Source organism: Alligator sinensis, unplaced genomic scaffold, assembly GCF_000455745.1.
Source record: "Alligator sinensis unplaced genomic scaffold, ASM45574v1 scaffold708_1, whole genome shotgun sequence".
NCBI classification, from domain to species: domain Eukaryota; kingdom Metazoa; phylum Chordata; order Crocodylia; family Alligatoridae; genus Alligator; species Alligator sinensis.
The window spans coordinates 1,661,429-1,679,386 of NW_005842183.1; the positions used below are offsets into that span (position 1 = coordinate 1,661,429).

Sequence of the window (17,958 nt, forward strand, 5' to 3'; positions counted from 1 at the left end):
TTTCCTTCTAGGCTGCAGTAGGGCTGAGTGAGAGACCGCTGTGGTACTTGGAGATCAGTCCAGGCACGTCCTGTTTGTAAGATAAATCCTACTTCTAATGCTCTCCTCATTGCCTTTGCCAAAGTAACTGCCTGTTTGACAAAAGAAGTCCCTGCAGCCTTAGGTAAAAGCCACTTGCTTGGTTTAGTTCATGGCTCCCTGTTCCACCTTATATTTTTTTAATAGGGCCGAGCATGTCATTAGTGTTAGCTCATTGGATTCAGCCAGCTGCACCCGTTGGGCTGCCGCAGTGTCACGTCACTGGCTGCCTTCAGCTGTCGAGAGTTTGTGCTTTGACATCCCTCCTCAGCCACCGGGAGCAGCCTGCTGTCATTCCTTTGTCACTGCATCTTTTCCCTGCTTCAGTGATTCATTGATTTCCTCTTCCTACCTGTTCCTGTATCTCGGAGGCTAATTCATTCCCACCCCCATGCCATTTCTCACTTTCACTTGCACACCTCCTTCCTTTTCATTTCCTGTGAAACAGTAGAAAGGAGCTCCCTTTCCTTGCAGCAGATCCCAGGTGCTGACCTTGAGGAGTGTCATTCCTGCCCCATCCTCATTCGAGCAGGACCCCTTCCAGGAGTTCCTCCACTACCTGGGTGAGTTGCCATCTCCTCTGAGGCACACTTCAATGTTTCCATAAAGAGGACAGCAAAAGGTCCCTGGGGCTGTGACGCAGGAGGGTGGTGCACAACCTTCAAACTCCAAACGCCGGATGTGTGGTGTGCGGCCAGCCGAAGGCAAGAACCCTCTGGGTTGGGTTGTTGCATGGGCCGGATCTAGTGTGGGGACTGTGCGTGTGATCCAGTATGCCGACCTCACCCTGCATGCTGATCCAGCCACAGAGCGATCCTGTACACTGTCCCAGCCCCGTGAATGGATCCAACTGAGGAGTGACCCCCAACAGTGACACAAATCAGGGTGTGGGGCTGTGTCATTTGGCCTATGATGCTCCCCATGGGTTATGAAATTTGGTGGCAAGGGAGTTGTGGCAATTAGTGCCACCATCGCTCCCTTACCACCAGATTTCCAGACCTGTGCGGAGCCCTCTGGGCCAGATGACATGGCCCTGTGGGCCACATTTGGCTCATGGGCTGGAAGTTGAGCACCAGAGACCTAGGGAATGCTCCGAGGCAAGTCAGACACTTCTCTAGTACTCTGCATTTGAGTTTCCTGGGGACACTGGAGTCCTGGCTCCTTCCAGAGCTCTGCTTTCCAGGATGGTGATACAAACCATTGCTTGTCTTTTGAGCATAACACCTTTCCTCGTGGCCCTTGTGGGAGCTCCTCACTTCAGCCTGGAGCGGAAGATGGTGTTCATTCACCATGACCAGGCATGCACCGTTCTGAGCAGACAGAGATTTCTGCAGAGCAGTCTGAGGAAGTTAATGGTGTGGAGATGGCTCTCCATTGACGCATGCATGCTGTGGTGTGGTTAGTATGAACTGCACCTCCAGACATGAGAATGTCAACATCCACCTCTGACCTCAGCCTCCATCACCTACTTGTTACATTTTTGAATCAAGCAACATTGCACTTTCTGCCGGGCTGCCTCTCAGGCTTGAGAGTTGCATCCTGTATGCATATATGCAACTAGCTCATCCTCTTTTAAACCCCCCTGTTTCCTTCATGCCTACAAAGAATTCAGCCCTGGTCAGCCCATTTCTTGTCTTAAACTTGATTTATGGTTTATACTCTTCATGCTTTTTGGGATAGAGACTGTAATTTGCTTTTGGGTTTGCTCAGCCATCCAGCAGAGTGGGTCATGGACAAATGCTTCTGAGGCATGGCCATGAGTTGTCTCAGCTTCTACGGTTTGCACACACGGTATTGCACAGAATTTCATTATGCTTTTAAAAAGCTCAGAGCCACTAAACCTGCTCTTCTATGCGACTCGTTCGCCCTGCTCAGCGCAAGGGGTGGTTTGATTAATGGCATGGGGAACGCAGCTCTTTAGAATGAGCATTTCTGGTCCTGATATCAAAGCAAATCTTTGCAACTCTCAGTTGGATGTTTTGTGTTGTTCTCGCTTTGTGGTAGCTATTTCAGAAGCTCTTTAGTGCATAAGGGCCTTTATGATCAGAAATACCAGCTCTGAATCCCCTCAGGCCTTTGGGAAGTGGGTTGGAATCAGAATCCACGTCTCCGCTCAGTCGGTTTCTTTCTGATCGTTTAGAGCCCTCTGCTGGAGAGCAGCTTCAAGATCCAGGCTGCATATTGTTAGAAACATTGAGATTCACTTGGAAAAATCAGCTTCTGTAAAGGAAAGAAGTACCACTACTGTGCAGGCTCCAATCTGCTCTCAGAAAACGGAGACCGAAGACTTTCCAAAGCTCATGAGCTGTTTGTCTTTATTTGATCCTAACAGTAGTTCAAAATGCAGCTCTACCTAGAAAAGGGAGACTCCCACAGATTGTTTCTTTTGCTCTGGAGAAGCCTTTCGCTGTAATAATTTCTGTTTATATTTATACCCGATCTTGGTAGTCACCCCCTGCCTCTAGTGTTGCTTTCTGCAGTGCAATTAGAGTTAAACTGTTCCCAGTGGTGGCAGGTGACAGAACAAGGAGCAATGGTCTCAAGCTGCAGCAAAGGAAGTTTAGGTTGGATATTAGGTTTAGGTTAGAGGGGGAGGGGGGCCGAGTGTCCAAGAAGAGTGGTCGTTCCTTAAGGAGACGATCCTCCAAGCCCAAAGGGCGGTAATCCCAACACGGATCAAAAGGGGCAAGAGGGCGCAAAAGCCCCCATGGCTCACCAAAAGCATCCGGGAACTTGTCCTACCTAAAAAGAGGTGTACACCCAGTGGAAGGGAGGGGCCATCACCAGGGAGGACTATACCTCTGTTGCTCGGGGCTGCAGGGGGGCGGTCAGGAAGACTAAGGTGGAGGTGGAACTGGGACTAGCTACCTGGATCAAGGGCAACAAGAAGTCCTTTTTTTACACAGAGGGTAAAATGAAGGTACCGGGTAACGTGGGGCCTCTGCAGGACACGCTAGGAAATCTAGTCGTCACACCGGACAGCAAAGCTAACCTCTTTAACAATTTCTTTGCCTCCATTTTTCTGAGCAGGGACCGGGTCACCCCTCCCACCGGGACCCCCATAGGCCCCAGGGGAGGCACACCCAGGCCTAGGGTCAGTGAGGACCTAGTCAGGGAACTTCTGGAGGGACTGGACGTATTTAAATCAGCTGGTCCTGACGATCTCCATCCCAGAGCGCTGAGGGAATTAGCAGAGGTCATTGCGGGACCCCTGGCACGGCTTTACGAGCACTCCTGGTGCTCCGGCGTGGTGCCGAAGGACTGGAAAAGGGCCAACGTGGTCCCCATTTTCAAAAAAGGGAGGAAGAAGGACCTGGGAAACTATAGGCTGGTTAGTCTTACCTTGATCCTGGGTAAGCTTTTTGAGAGAATTATCCTGGCGTATGTCCGCGAGGGGCCAGCAAGGGAGGTTATGCTTAGGGGCAACCAGCCTGGGTTCATTAGAGGCAGGTCCTGTCAGACCAACCTGGTGGCTTTCTACGACCAGGTCACAAAACCCTTAGACGCAGGGGTAGCAGTGGACGTAGTCTTTCTGGACTTCGAGAAGGCCTTCGACACTGTCTCCCACCCCATTCTCATTAAAAAAGTAGGGGACTGTGGCGTCGACACCTACACAGTCAGATGGGTCGCTAACTGGCTGGAGGGCCGCACCTAGAGAGTGGTGGTGGATGGGTCATTTTTGACCTGCAGGGATTTGGGCAGTGGGGTCCCCAGGGCTTGGTCTTCGGACCCGCACTGTTCAACATCTTCAACAGTGACTTGGACAAGGGGGTAAAAAGCACCCTGTTCAAATTTGCTGATGACACTAAGATGTGGGGGGAGGCGGGTATGCTAGAAGGGGCGAATAGGCTGCAATCGGACCTAGACAGGTTACAGGGGTGGGCGGGTGAGAACAGGATGGGTTTCAACACTGACAAGTGCAAGGTAGTGCACCTGGGGGGAAGAACCAGCAGCATACCTATAGATTGGGGAACTCCCTTCCTGTCAGTGCAGAGGCAGAAAGGATCTTGGAATCATTATTGATGCCAAAATGAACATGGGCCGACAATGTGGGGATGTGGTCAGGGAGGCCAACCACACCTTGTCATGCATCTACAGATGCATCTCGAGCAGGTCCAAGGAGGTGATCCTCCCCCTCTATACGGCACTGGTCAGGCCGCAGTTGGAGTACTGTGTCCAGTTCTGGGTGCCGCACTTCAGGAGGGATGTGGACAGCATGGAGAGGGACCAGAGGAGGGCCACCCACATGATCAGGGGGCAGCAGGGCAGGCCCTACGAGGAGAGGCTGAGGGACCTGAACCTGCTCAGCCTCCACAAGAGAAGGCTGAGGGGGGACCTGGTGGCCATTCACAAATTAGTCAGAGGGGACCAGCAGGCATTGGGGGAGTCCCTGTTCCCCCGAGCACTACCAGGAGTAACTAGAAATAATGGTCACAAGCTGGCAGAGGGTAGATTCAGGCTAGATATCAGGAGGTGCTATTTCACAGTCAGGGTGGCTAGGATCTGGAACCAACTGCCAAGAGAAGTGGTGCTGGCTCTTACCCTGGGGGTCTTCAAAAGGAGGCTAGATGAACACCTTGCTGGGGTCGTTTAACCCCAGTACTCTTTCCTGCCATGGCAGGGGGTCGGACTTGATGATCTGCTCAGGTTCCTTCTGACCCTGCCAACTATGAAACTATGAATGAGGAGAAACTCTCACTAGGAGGGTAGTAGAGCACTGGAACAGGCTGCCCAGAGAGGTGGTGGAAGCTCCATCCTTGGAGGTTTAAGACCCAGCTACACAAAGCCTTGGCTGGGATGATCTAATTGGGGAATGGTCCTACTTTGAACAGGGAGTTGGAGTAGATGTGACCTCCTGAGATCCCTTCCAACCCTCATTTCCTATGATTCTAATTGGCTTACACCTGTCATATAAAAAAAATGCAGTGGTGCTGTGCCCCTGGGGACAGTAAAGATCATGCAAATTTCCTCAAGTCCCCACATGACTGACAGGGAGGCTCTGGATGTTCCCGCTGGAGCATTATTGCTCAGTAGATTCTTTGAGGTGCTGAGAGACCCATGTGAAATGCTGAGCATGCTGTGCTTCATGGTAGGATTGGTGTCTAATAATTATTCCCTCCATTATTATAAGCTTCCCCTTTCTTGCCAGCCATTATAAACTATTTATTTCCACGAGATTTCCAAGATTGGGAAATGTCAGAGTGATATTCCTGAGTGAATTGTGCCAGGGCAGCAGATGAATTATGCAAGAGCGTGATCCTAACAGGACCCAAAAGTCTTGGTAAGTGGTTGTGAGGACAAAAGCAATGCAAAAATAGCACGTACCACTGGCACCAGTGCTTCACCAGTGGTACACTGTATTTGAGAGAAGCAGCTCTGTGTTCAGGGGGAGCTCGTGTCCTGAAAGTACAACAGGCTTGGTCTTTTCAATCCTCTTTTGCACAGTCCAGCTATTTGTGCTGCATGGGTCTGCTTGTGAGGTGAACTTGCAGTGTAGACTTCAATGGATTCTCTTGTGGGATCTAGTGGCTTAGGGCTTGATTGTACCTTGCTCCACACGGATGTGCAAAAAAGGAAAAAGGAGTCTCCTCTTTTCTTCTCACTGGATGGGCCAGAGAACACCCTGTTAATAAGGGTGGACACTATTCTTTACTGTTTCTAGTGGCAGGGGAAGATACCACAAAGTGGTTTTTGGCCCAGGGAGATGTCATGAGGTGGCTTTCGGCCCAGGTTGTTTTATTTACCTGGAAGGAGAGAGACCCTTCTTCTCGGTCTTGAATGACTTGGCGTAGTTAGAGGATGGAGGCCTGTCCCTTGCACTGCGAGCAGGCTGACCCCTACAAGAGTCTACAAATGCCTCCAAGGCTAGGTACAGACAGTCTAAAAGCCTGAAGCTGAATCGATTCACTCTTTGCAGGTTAGTCTAAGCTGCACAGATGAAATTGAAACAGAAGTGAACAGACACTTACCTTTGATTCAGGAAATGCAGCCACATGCCTGCAGTGGCTCAGGCCAGAAGCCAGTGGTTGCAGGAGCACACCTCTCTGGCTGTGTGTTCACTTGCTCTTCCTGCTACTCCTGAGGTCTGTGGGATTTGCTGTCCAGAAGCACAACAGCAGGACCCTACAGGGTTACTCATCACTTCCGTTTCCTGCTTCCAGCTGCCTCTGGGATTTGTAGTCCACAGTTGCAGCCAGCAGTAAGTTTGAGCAGGGGAAGGAGTGTTTAACTCCCCACCCTGGCCCCAGACTCCAGCTTGGGTTTGCCCACCTATAGACTGGGCTGCATCCCCAGCTGGGTTTGCCCCCGCCCCTGTCAGCCAGCCCTCATTGCTCAGCTACGGAGCAGAGGGGTGGGGCCAGTCCTCCTCTCTGGGCTGTGCTGTCTGCTCCAGTCCAGGGCCGGGAAGCATGCTGGGGGGGCTCTGATTTAACTTAAACCAGGAAGGGGTCTGGGAAAGAAGTTTCATAAACTGGTTTGACCCAAATTAGTTAAATCTGATATTACATTCAACCAGGTTTATCTTAAGCCAGGTTCAGCCATTTTGAAACTGGTTTATGTGCACTGAACTTATATTCTGTTAAAGGTTTAAACCAGTTTCTGATTACTTAAACTGGTTTATGTGTAACTTTTGTCCCTAGTCCAAATGCAAGGATCTCAGCCTTTTGGGTAAGGGCAAAAGAGACTAGGGGGCATCTAAACCCCAAAGTCTCCGGGCTTGGGGCTTGTACATAGGAAGCCTGTCATAGATTTGGGAGTATCTGAAGCCTCAGGCTGAATGAAGTGTCCAGGAGGGAGGATACTTGTTGGTGGTAGTACCACGCAGACTTGCACTATTGAGCTGTGCTCAGTCGGTAGAATTCAGGACTGATTTGGCTGATCGGGCCCAAGACACAACATTAAAAAAAGAGCAAACAAACTGTTGCTAGTATCTGATCCTGGAAAGAATGAAGCATGCCCATATCCTCACTAGCAGAAGTTGGAGAATTATTGGTTGAAACCAACTACTGCTGCTATAGCTTTCTCGGCCTGGGTGTCTCGGCAGTGTTTGCTGCTGACCATAATTCCCCCTAGGGACTGGTTTGGCACTGTGACCTGTAGAGTTGAGTCATAGCTCTAAACTCCCTGGTCTGGCTCACAGGGAGGTGTGTGGTAATTGAGAACAATAGGCATGTGAATAGATCATCATGGAGAGAGACGGGAGACAGATTTGACAAGAGCAGCTTCTAAACAGCATGCACAGAAGCAAGCCAACGGTGCGCTGATTTACATGCTATGCAATCTGCTTGCTTTCGGCGGGTGGCCTGGCATGCAGATCAATGCAGAACTCTGCGCTGTGTGCTGTGGCTGGCCATCCTGTACCCAAAAAGGAGCAGTCTGTGCAATGCCATCTCCCTCCAACATGCTCAGGTGGGACGTAGCAGGCTCCAGGCTGCATTGCAGAGCTGCACTGTGCAGCACAACAGCTGTCCTGACACCTCTGCTTAGACTCTCTCTCTCTCTCAGTTCTGTTTATCTGAATTCAGTTCACAATTCAGGCAAATGATTTTTCACCTTCTAATGATAGGATCCTACTGCCCTGTTTTGAACAAGGTATTTCTTTTCTGCTGTAAATCTGACAAATGACTGTTTCTTCTTAAATCTTCCAACTAGAGAAAATGTTTGCATATGTTAATGGAAAAGTTCTGAAAATAGAAACTTTCTTCTCCCTAGAAAGTTTTAAGTAGAACTAAAGGACCAAACTCCATGGTCTTTTAATTGCAAGGCACTGGATGTTGCCTTACCAGGGCCTTTGGAGGAAAACTCTTTAGAGAGTTGCACTCTTTCTGTACTAGTGCTGGGTTCTGTGCAGATTTACAAAGTAAACCCAACCCCCCTTATGATTGCAAACAAGCAACCTTAAATATGCATGAAGGAACTAGAGAAGTCCTGCGGTAAATTAGTCAGTCTTGCTAACAGACCAGCCCCTGGTGGTTACAGTTAACACTGATTACAATTTCTGGTGATTGTTAATAAAACTGGAGACCTCCAAATGTTCTGTTGAGCTTTCTGACGCTAACCAGTTAGAGTGCTAACCTTCCTGACCTTGTCCTGTCTGGTTCTAATCTAATTTTGAAATCCTTATCACTGCTGGATGTTTAGAGAACACAAGTGCTCCTCAAAGGTGAAGTGTGGGGTGTAACAGCCCTTGGAACAGGATTCATGCTGCTCTGATGCTTATGCTGTAACACGGCCACAGCTACAAACGCTCAGCAGCCAGTTTGATTCTTAAAGGGGTTTATCCCAACGACCTTAAACAAGATTATACAGCAAAATCTCTGTCCTACCCCAGCAATACTCCTATGAGATCAATGGAAATTTGGCCTATCAAAGTACTGCATGGTTTTCATTTCCACCCACCAATGCTCTGTCTGTATACTGGGCCCAGTTCTGCCTCTGATACATCTGCACTGCACCCATTTCAGAGGGAGCCGTGGAGGCCTGCTTCGACTGCAGGCTCTTTGGGGCAGAGGCTACTGCAGTGTGCAGTGCCCAGCAAAATGGGGCGGATGTCCCTCAGCAGCATTAAGGCAAAGTATAACGGAGAGGCTGAGTTTTGGGGAAGGAAAGATAGCACTAATAACTTTGCAAGGGGGTGGATAAAGGGTGGGGGGATGAGTAAACTGAGGGTAGCTGTAAACAAAAGCCAAGTCCTACTCTCAGGCATGCATACAAGATGTCCAACCTTAGCAAGCAACAAAAGATACCACTACTGTAGCATCTGAGCCCCATGTACTCTTTCATGTATTTCTCCTCCCAGCACCCCTGTAAGATTGGGAAGCGCTGTTATCTCCATGGAAAGGCCAAAAGCCAGATCCAGGATGGTTCTGCAGGTGCCTCAGCAGGTTTTATGTTAAATAACTGGAAACCAAGATCTCTTCACCCAGGAGGATGCCCTCTTCCTTGGGCTGGAGTGTCAGGCTCCCTCTTGCTTGCCCTTTCTTGCTGTCCAGCGGCTCAGCTGCTACAGGAGAGATGATGAATGCCCCCACTCTGCCTTTGTTGGGCTCACTGAATCCAGGTAGTTTAGGTAATTTTCCTGGGGGAAAAAAAAGAGATATGGTGTTGTTTCCCGACTGAACAGGGCCCAGCACTTGCTGGGCAGGTGCTCAAGCCACCAGGCTATGATGTAGGAGGTAGGCACCTCCCCACCCACAGAGGGTCTTCCTCTCAGAAGAAGATTTAAGCAGAGAACTGAACCCAGTTTTCCCCAGGCCAAGCTGAGTGCACTAACCACTGGACTACTCTTCCTTTCTTCTGTGTTGCAGGTCGGATTGGCAAAAGTTATAGGGTCCCAATTCTGTGCGATTGCATGTATCGCCCCGCAGCAAAATTCAACTTGAGCTGCTGCCATCAGCAGAGCTCTCTCACGCAGTGTTGTCTGTTGGTCTTTGTGGCTTCCATTATCACTACATCCAGCCTCTTGTATTTCTTTTCTTTACTGCTGGTACTTGCAGAGCCATGGGGTGCAAGATAATGTCCATGAATATGGGGAGATGTTTTATGGCGGTTATTACAGCATGCGGTTCACTGACTAGAATTGAACTGTGCTAGGATTTGCCCCAGTCTTGGCAGGTGGGAGCATCAGGCCTGAGGAGTAGTGTGTCCATCTCTGGCACAGTCTGCTGATTTTTCCTTTCCCCTTCCCTTCATCCACCCCAGCATTTGTAAAAGGTGGTGTGCTTTTTTAGATGCGGTACTTCCACACAGTGACTGGCAGGTGGTGCTCTCACTACTCTCTTCCCACAGTGTGTTAGTGTCTGGGGAAGGAGCTTTTAAAGACCATATTTTCCAGATGTGAGAAAGGGGTAGGTGGTGGAAAAAGAGCTCAGTGGCCATCCTGTCCCTTCTAGTGATTATGCCATGGGGACTTCTAACTGATCCTTATGGTAGGAACAGGATATTGTTCTCGCAGCTCGGTGAACACAAACATCTTTCATCAGATCAGCTTTAAGGCCAATGCTTCAAAGGTGACCAGTGATTCTGAATGTGTGGGTACCCATCTTCAGATGCCTTAAGGGGGCCTGATTTCAGGAAATGCAGAAGTGCCTACCCTGTCAAAATGGGGCGTTCCAGGTGCTTCAAGGTGAACCCCCAAAATCTTGTCATTATAATCCAGCGCAACAGAAACTTGCATATTAAGTTTCCCCTAGCCCTGAAAGTTTTCCTCCGCTTGAGTTAACTCATAAAGTTTAGAAGCTTCCTGTATCTGGCAGGATTTCTCTTTGCAGAGAAAACCAACACTTACGTTGCTTATCTTTGCCAGCTTCTTGCACAAAATCCCCTAGTGACATAGCAGGTATAGGCTCCAGGGCTGTTTTATGGGGGTTGTGTGTTTCGATGGGAATGCATGCAGTGGTTGGAAAGAACAGGAATAGCATTAAGGCAAACTCATTAGGAGAAAGAAACCTTGCCTTCCTCCTACAAAACATAATGAATGTTTAAAGGCTGAAGTTGTCATACAGCCAAGTATGAACCTAGAGACAGGGCTAAGCTGTTAAAAGCAGGAACTCCTGCTTGCACTGAGACTGGGTTTCCATACTCTTTTTGAGCTGGTCCAGTTCACCTTGGATCTCTCTCAATGTCTCCATCACTGCTTGCAAGACTGACAACTCCAGGGCTCGAGTGGGTGCTGCTGACATGCAAATGCGCTGGCATGCACATGTACCTTTGTCTTGGTGCCTTGGATATCTAGGGCCTCCAATTTTTTTCACCACTTCCATCTCAGTGCCTAGCTTTATGGCATCATCGAGGCTTACCCAACTGAAGCTGGACCTGCTTCTCCCCACTGAAGGCATTGCTGATGAACAGATTATGGGCCAGCATCTCAGGGCTGGCTTGTGGAAAGGACTTTACAGCTAATCGTTTTAAGGCAGTGCTGAACTCTCACAGACCGTTCTGTGGAAGTCTTCTTACAATTAAAGAAAGCTGCATGGTCCCAGTCAAGACCTGGACTTGGTTCCAATGCATTGCTGAGGACCCCGTTAGGTGCTTGTAATCCTATTTGGCTTCACTGCTGAGCCCATGGTAGGCCCATGGTTTGGCCTTCTCTGTGAACAACAGACTTGGAAATTTTAGCTAAGTATCCTCATTTCACCCACTTAACTCAGTTGCCATTTCAAATTGTTTGTTCCAGTCACCCCATTCTTGTTGCTCACCACAGTAGGGTAATGGATTGAATATAGGTATTAACACTAGGTGGGGTGCATGTATTGTCCTCTTCCATTGGTGGTAACCCCTCCTCTGTGGTACTTGTCTTCCATGATTAAATGCCCATACAACAAACAAAATCTATACACTCACTGCACCAGTTTGCCCCGTGCCTTATGGCCTGTGACTGCCAATCTCTATTTACCTCACCTGTGGGCTAGCCCCCCTCTTTCAGAATCCCACTGCTCCCACCAATTTGTGCCAACTTTGCAGCCCCAGAAACTGACACAAAAAGCAAGGGAGAGGTCCCACTTTTATATAGAGAATCGTTGGGGTTAGGATCACAAGCCAATGGGCCAAAGGGAGAGGGACCAGGTGGAAGATAAGGAAACATCAACACTGTGGCAACGTACGCTTAACACCTTAATCTCCCCCTACACCTTCAGGGGTGTCCCCAAACAAGCCTTTACTCCCTAGAGCCTGCCCTGCCCCTGCCCCTAAGTCTGAGTCTGGCTCCTTCAGTCCACAGTCCTGGCTGACTGAGCCAGTGCGATCTCCAGCTCTACTGTACACCCCTCTGTGTAAGGCCGACCAGGCTCCACGTGCACACCGCTCTCTCTTCCCCTTACAGTAGCCTCAAGCTTGCTCTTCCTTTTTGCCTTGCCCCCCAGCCCCTGGTGGGGGTCCTGGGAGTTGTAGCCCAAATTAACAGTCAGCACAGGCCTGCAGACTGCCTCCTGGTTCCTCCTGCTGTTACACACATCACATTCACATTACAACTGATATCAGATAAGCAGTAAGATTGGGGGTCACTGATCAGGGAATTGGGGCTAACTATTAAGCAGACAGCAAGGTCAGGGGCTGGTGGGTCATGGATTGACAGTGAGGAGACTGGTGCCGATTCCTTGCAGGTTTCATAAATGACTGGCTTTCTGTATAGGCATCGGGTAGACTAGCCAATGAGGCAATGGGCGTGTGGGGATGAGTCATGTAACTGCAGGTGAGGGTGAGTCATCAGAGATAGCACCCCTGTGACTTCCATTCAGTCCTCAGCATGATCTAATTGCTCTTCAGATTGGTCTTCTCTTGATGGGTTTCGGGAAGAGACCATATATCAGTGTGATGCAGCTAAGTCTGACGAGCAGCTCATTTGTGTAGGACTCTGGAACTAAATCAAATGCAGCGCAGGATCACTGTTGTGTCTGAGGATCTGAGAAGCAGTGTAGCTTTTTAAAAGAATTATTTTTTGTTCTTTAAAAGAAAAAAATCCATGTCGTGCTATTCTTTGATAGTAGCAGAGTGCGGTGCAGCACATGGAAGGCTTGCAAATGGCAATGTCAGTCTAGGCACCCTGATTTTTTAAATACAATGCGGAGGGAGGACATCCAAAAACGAAGCAAAGAAAACATACAGAAACTATCAAAGCAAGAATGCATTCAAAAGTTGGGCTTCTTCCTCTTCAAAGTAGGCTCCTTTCCACATTTATCCAGCTTGTTTACTGTCTGAATGAACCAAATGAGATTGTAATCGCATCCAGTAGGAGGGTAGAGCAGAACAGTGTTGATGAATTGCTAAGGCAAAACCCCTGATCCTGTGATAAGTGCTATATATGAGTTTTCCTCTGGTATGGCTTGCCTTATCTTATCTGAGCTGGCCTGTTCTAGCTTGCTGCCAAGGCAGTAATTAGCTTGCTTTGAACTCAGCATACTCACGTAATAAAGCATCCTCATGGCAAACTCCGGATTTGTCTGAAACTTTTGCTTTTAACGTAAGCCTCAGGCTGCATGACTCAACTGCACCTTCAAGTGCACAAGCATTAGTGTCTTGCCTGCTGATGACATCTGCAGGACAGTTTATGGTAGATTGAACTGAGCTTTACATACACAGTAAACTAGGGAGATCTTGTGTTTTGCAGACTGTCAGCAATTCAAAAAAGCATTGGTATTTCTGACCACCATTTATCACTTGGTTGCCTTTTTTACCTGCTTGCCCCTTTTAGCAACCAGTTCTGAGGTGACAGTGTTACAACCTCTTTTGATCTGCATTTAAATACTCCTGAATCCTTTTTTGAAACCCTCCTAAAATGTCACTTCAGCTGGTGTAAAGCAGTATAGGTAGGGGAGTGGTGCCATCTTGCACCAGAAGAGCATCTGCCTCTATGAGAGAAGACTCAAAATAATTAAAGAAAAATGGTGAAGCCACCAGAAGTAGCTTGCCTGAATTGCATGACCCAAGTGATGCTTGTCTTCCCTCACTTCATTTCTTCTTACTATTTGTCAGCCTTGCTCATCCTATAATGCCTAAAATTGGGCTCCTGTCCTTACAGACAAATATGAATCAGTGAGACTTCTGGACACCTGTTAGCAGCCTAAGTTGCAGGATAAGGCTTCTAACTGTATACTGTTCAGAAGCTGTGTCTAATTGGGCTGGAAAATAGCAGTTTTTGTATGCTGTGAAAATATTAATGGAAGCAAATTGTCACAGCTTTAAGGCTTGAAAACTAGGAAACTAATTCTTACTTTAGATGGGAATCATCAGGTAAGATGATCAGCTGTGCAAGTGCCTATGCCTATGCCCCTTTTCTCCCATTGGGTTTGTATGTACTCTACCAGTGATGTGTACATCATCCTGGCTAAGTACAGACAGTCAAAAAGCCCGAGGCTGAATTGATTCAACCTTCACAGCTTAGTCTAAGCTGCGTAGATTGAACTGATACGCAAGTGACAGGGATTCACTTTTGATTCTGGACATGCAGCCACATGCCTGCAGTGGCCCAGGTTAGAAGCTAGGGGGTGCTAGAGCATGCCTCCCAGGTCAGCAGGAGCATGCAGCTTGGGCTAAGGCTAGCCCACCCTATGCGGGCAGGGGTTTGCAGGGGAGGTGCAAAGCATCCTGGGATGCGGGGGGACTCTAAGTTAACTTGAATCTGGAGGGGATCTGGGATAGAAGTTCAATAAACCAATTAAATCTAAATCTGTTAAATCTGATACTACACCCATCCAGATTTATCTTAAACCGGTTTTCCCCATTTTGAAAGTGGTTTATATGCACTGAATTTCTGTTGTGTTACAAAGTTGAACCGGTTTCTGATCACTTTTACCGGTTTACATGTAACTTCTGTTCCTAGTCCATGAGAACAGGTCTTGTTGCCTGAGAACATGGCTACTTGGCAACTTCAGAAATCTTCTTACTTTTCCACATTAACCTCTCATGAGTGTCGTATGTCCTATCAAATGCATGCAGCTTGGTCCAAATAGTCAAATAAAACAAATATATCATGGTTTTGGTAGTGAACTCACTGAGTGGACACAGAGATATGCTGTAGGTTTAAATCTGTTTTGCTGGGTCTTTCTCAGAATTGTTCTTTTGGTTTCTATCCCTCAGAGGGTGAGGAAGAGGAGGAGGATGAGGAAGAAGAGGAGGAGGAAGAAGAAGAGGAAGAGGAAGACAAAGATATAGACTCAATGGATGAGAGCATGGAAGGGGATACTGAGTTGCCAGGCTTCACACTTCCTGGTGAGCCCTCCCAAGAACCCCTCGCTGGCCTGGGCAACCCTGAAGCACAGCTGGCTGGGGTATCTTACCAAGTTCCAGACACCATCGAATGGGAACAGCAAAACCAGGGCCTTGGTAAGAGAAAGTTTCTTCTATCCTTTGAGTAGGTGGGCTGTCTCCTGAGCTCTTTCATTAGATCTGGAGTAACCTGTCTTCACTGGATGTGCTCCAGGTTCATACCTCTGTGTGTGTGTGTGGGGCAGAATCTGGCTCTGCATCCCCAGTCGCATAGCATCCCATCTGGAGAGAACCCATGCACCGTGTTTGCTCCTCTTCTGTTTCCAGGGCTTGGTCTTGCATTGCTCTGCCAACACTCTAGCACGCCAATTGCAAATGCAGCAAGCTGGGCTTTAAGAGAAGCTTCTTTCCTTGAGGAAAGGTTCAGGGTTGTGAGGCTCATGGGTTAGGGGAGGGCAATAGTTAATCAAGCATTTTGCCACTGCTCCTGTTTCAGATGCTGAATTCTTTTAGGTGCTAGCTTCTTGGCATTTCCTGAGCATGTGGGGCTCAGGATACATGGGGCTGCCTGGGAGGCGTGAAGTTCTGTTGTATTAAACAAAGCTAGGGATGGGTAAAAAACAAGGTGCGTGCTCAGTTATATTCAATTGATACCCCTGTTACCTTCAAACCCTAGATTTCATGACGTACCCCGCCTGGGAAACCCAGTAGCCGATGAGGTTTGTACAGCTAGGGGCCCTGTGATGTGACTAGGACCAGGTATAGGACAGGGTGGTTTTTAGAAAGAACAAGATCCCCAAGGGTGGATATAGGCCACTGTCATTTTTCTTTGTATGAAGGGCTTACTGACTCCCAACAATACCTGTGGGACTCCTGCTTGTACAGAACACCTCAGTGTGGGACCATTAAGCATCTACCCATACCAATGAGCCCTTCAGACGAAGGATTCTCCAGTCCTTTTGTCATCAGCTTCTTGTACAGGTTCTGTTCTAATAAGCTGCACTTCCCCTGGGTGTTCAGTTCCTTTGTGTTGCGCCAGTTCTTTTCCCTGTAAGTCCATGTTCCCAACCTGCACTAGTATTGTTGGCATCCTCTGAAGCAAATCAAAGGGCATTTTTCAAGCTCCTCAGTTGCAAGGCAGTTCTTTTCTTGCTGAGGGGCAGACCGAGATTAAATCAGGTCTTGCATCTCTGTGGCTGACTAACTCTCACTCTGAAGAACATCACGTTTGATGTTTCCTGTATAAAGTCTGTTCCACGTGTCCATGTCCTATTGAGCTGGACAGGAGAAAGGTGGGAAGTGAATCCTTCTCATTCATTAATTGGTCTCTGATTAGCTTTGGTGAATTGGATTAGAGAGGTGGAAGACAGTGAACTTTAAGAGCCTAGAGCTGGGTTTGGAGAAGCACTTGCCACTCGGTAAGTTTTTTATTCTTGTTATTACATTATCTTTATGGTGCTTTGGGAGGAAAAAGTAATGGGCTCTATTTGCCATGGTGCTTACGGCCTCTGTGGTGGTTTGAGCAGCTCAATGGCACTATGCACATGCTGGAAACTCAGCTCGTCCTTAACTGCTTGCCTGGTTCAAGGCCATGGCACTCAGCATCTTGCAGGGCAAAACTCTTGGCCAGCATCTTGGGAAAGCTTTGCCTCTTGTGCTATCAGTGGTGGCCAGAAGTGTGAGCATTTTGTCCTGTGCCTCAGGGATGAGGATGAAGGGTCACATCATGCTTCAGTTTATAGCCCTGAGATATTAGATGTGATGCTGTCTCCTCTTCTGCAGACTGATACTGTGAAGGAAGTTGTTGTGTCAACAGCAGCAGGAAGGGATCTGTTTGAAATCAATACTGGTTTAAAATGGAACTTGCCAGCCTCTTTCAGTTACCAACATGTTCAGCTTCAGAGGAGGAGGTGGAGAGGCTGGAGGTTCGTGTTGGGAGTCTTGATGGGGAGGCAGAGGACAAAAGCTATGAGTAGAGAAGTTTAAAGAACGGGATGGATCTGTCACTGACCCTGCCTGTTTTGTCTTGTACTGCAGAGATCTCCAGACAGTGGATGACTGCATTCTGTGAATACACAATGATGAGGCTCTGTGGAGTGAGCTATGATGATGTTCATCCTTATCTCTGAAAGCATTCCTGTTATTTACCATTAGGGATCCCAGCCATGGGTCACGGCCCTGTGGTGCTAGGCATACTTTAAGCATGCATATATATATAATATATGTCCATGTGTCTATAAACTTGAAGCCTTGGCAGCCTTCAAGTACCTGCAGGGGGGTTGCAAAGAGGATGGAGCTGGACTGTGCTCAGTAGTGGCAGATGACAGAACAAGGAGCAGTTGTCTCAAGCTGCAGCAGTTGAGGTTAGATATTAGGAAGAACTTTCTCACTAGGAGGGCAGCAAAACACCAGAACAGGTGACCCGGAGGGTTGCTGGCATCTCCATCCTTGGAGGTTTTAAGACCCGGCTACACAAAGCCTTGGCTGGGATGATGTAGTTGGGGCTGGTCTTGCTTGGAGCAGGGGGTTGGACTAGATGTGACCTCCTGAGGTCCCTTCCAACCCTCATTTTCTATGATTCTATGTTAGCTACCATAGGACAGTGAGGACCAGAAGCATAGCCCAGAGCAGCCTCTCAGCACCTGGGGCAGTGCTGGTTGCAGCTATTTTTCCACCCCTTCTCCTCCAACTGAGGCTGCTGCCCTGGTTGCCCCCTCCCTCAGTCACGCTATTGGCAAGGGTCACCCTTTTTAGCAAGCATGCCACAGATTAAGCCCCACACCCTCCGCAAGTGCCACTGCAGTCCCCTTTCCCAATCTGATCCGCAGTTCTGCTTGGTGCTCCCTGCCCTATCTGTCTTGGTGCTGCCGGCCCTCTTCCTGATCTGCTGCATGTCACACAGGCTGCCAGTGCCACTTGTGGCATGTGTGGCACAAGTTGGCCACATTGCCATAAGAGGGCAGTAAGAATTAGTAGGATAGATTTGTACATGGACTGCTGTTTTAAATCCTTTTCCTCTAAATCCCTTTTAAAATTGTTAAAATAAACAATACCCTCCGAGAGGTAAAGGCACAAGGCCCAAGACTCTAAGGGGATGCACTTGGAGAGACCAGGATGGGAACAGAGGGACAGCCGGCCCTGTAACTATGACACTTGGGTTTCATATAGTTGTGTTTG

The 17,958-nt window shown here is 48.4% G+C and overlaps 1 protein-coding gene across 1 annotated transcript in view; it reads left to right on the plus strand.

Moving 5' to 3' along the window:
- The window catches only part of ARMH4 (armadillo-like helical domain containing 4), a 116,658-nt gene that overhangs the window by 13,947 nt on the left and 84,753 nt on the right, over positions 1-17,958 (plus strand). Inside the window, exon 4 of the mRNA XM_025207138.1 lies at positions 14,653-14,898. Coding sequence (XP_025062923.1) covers positions 14,653-14,898 — 246 coding nt within the window. The remainder of the gene's footprint in view (positions 1-14,652; positions 14,899-17,958) is intronic.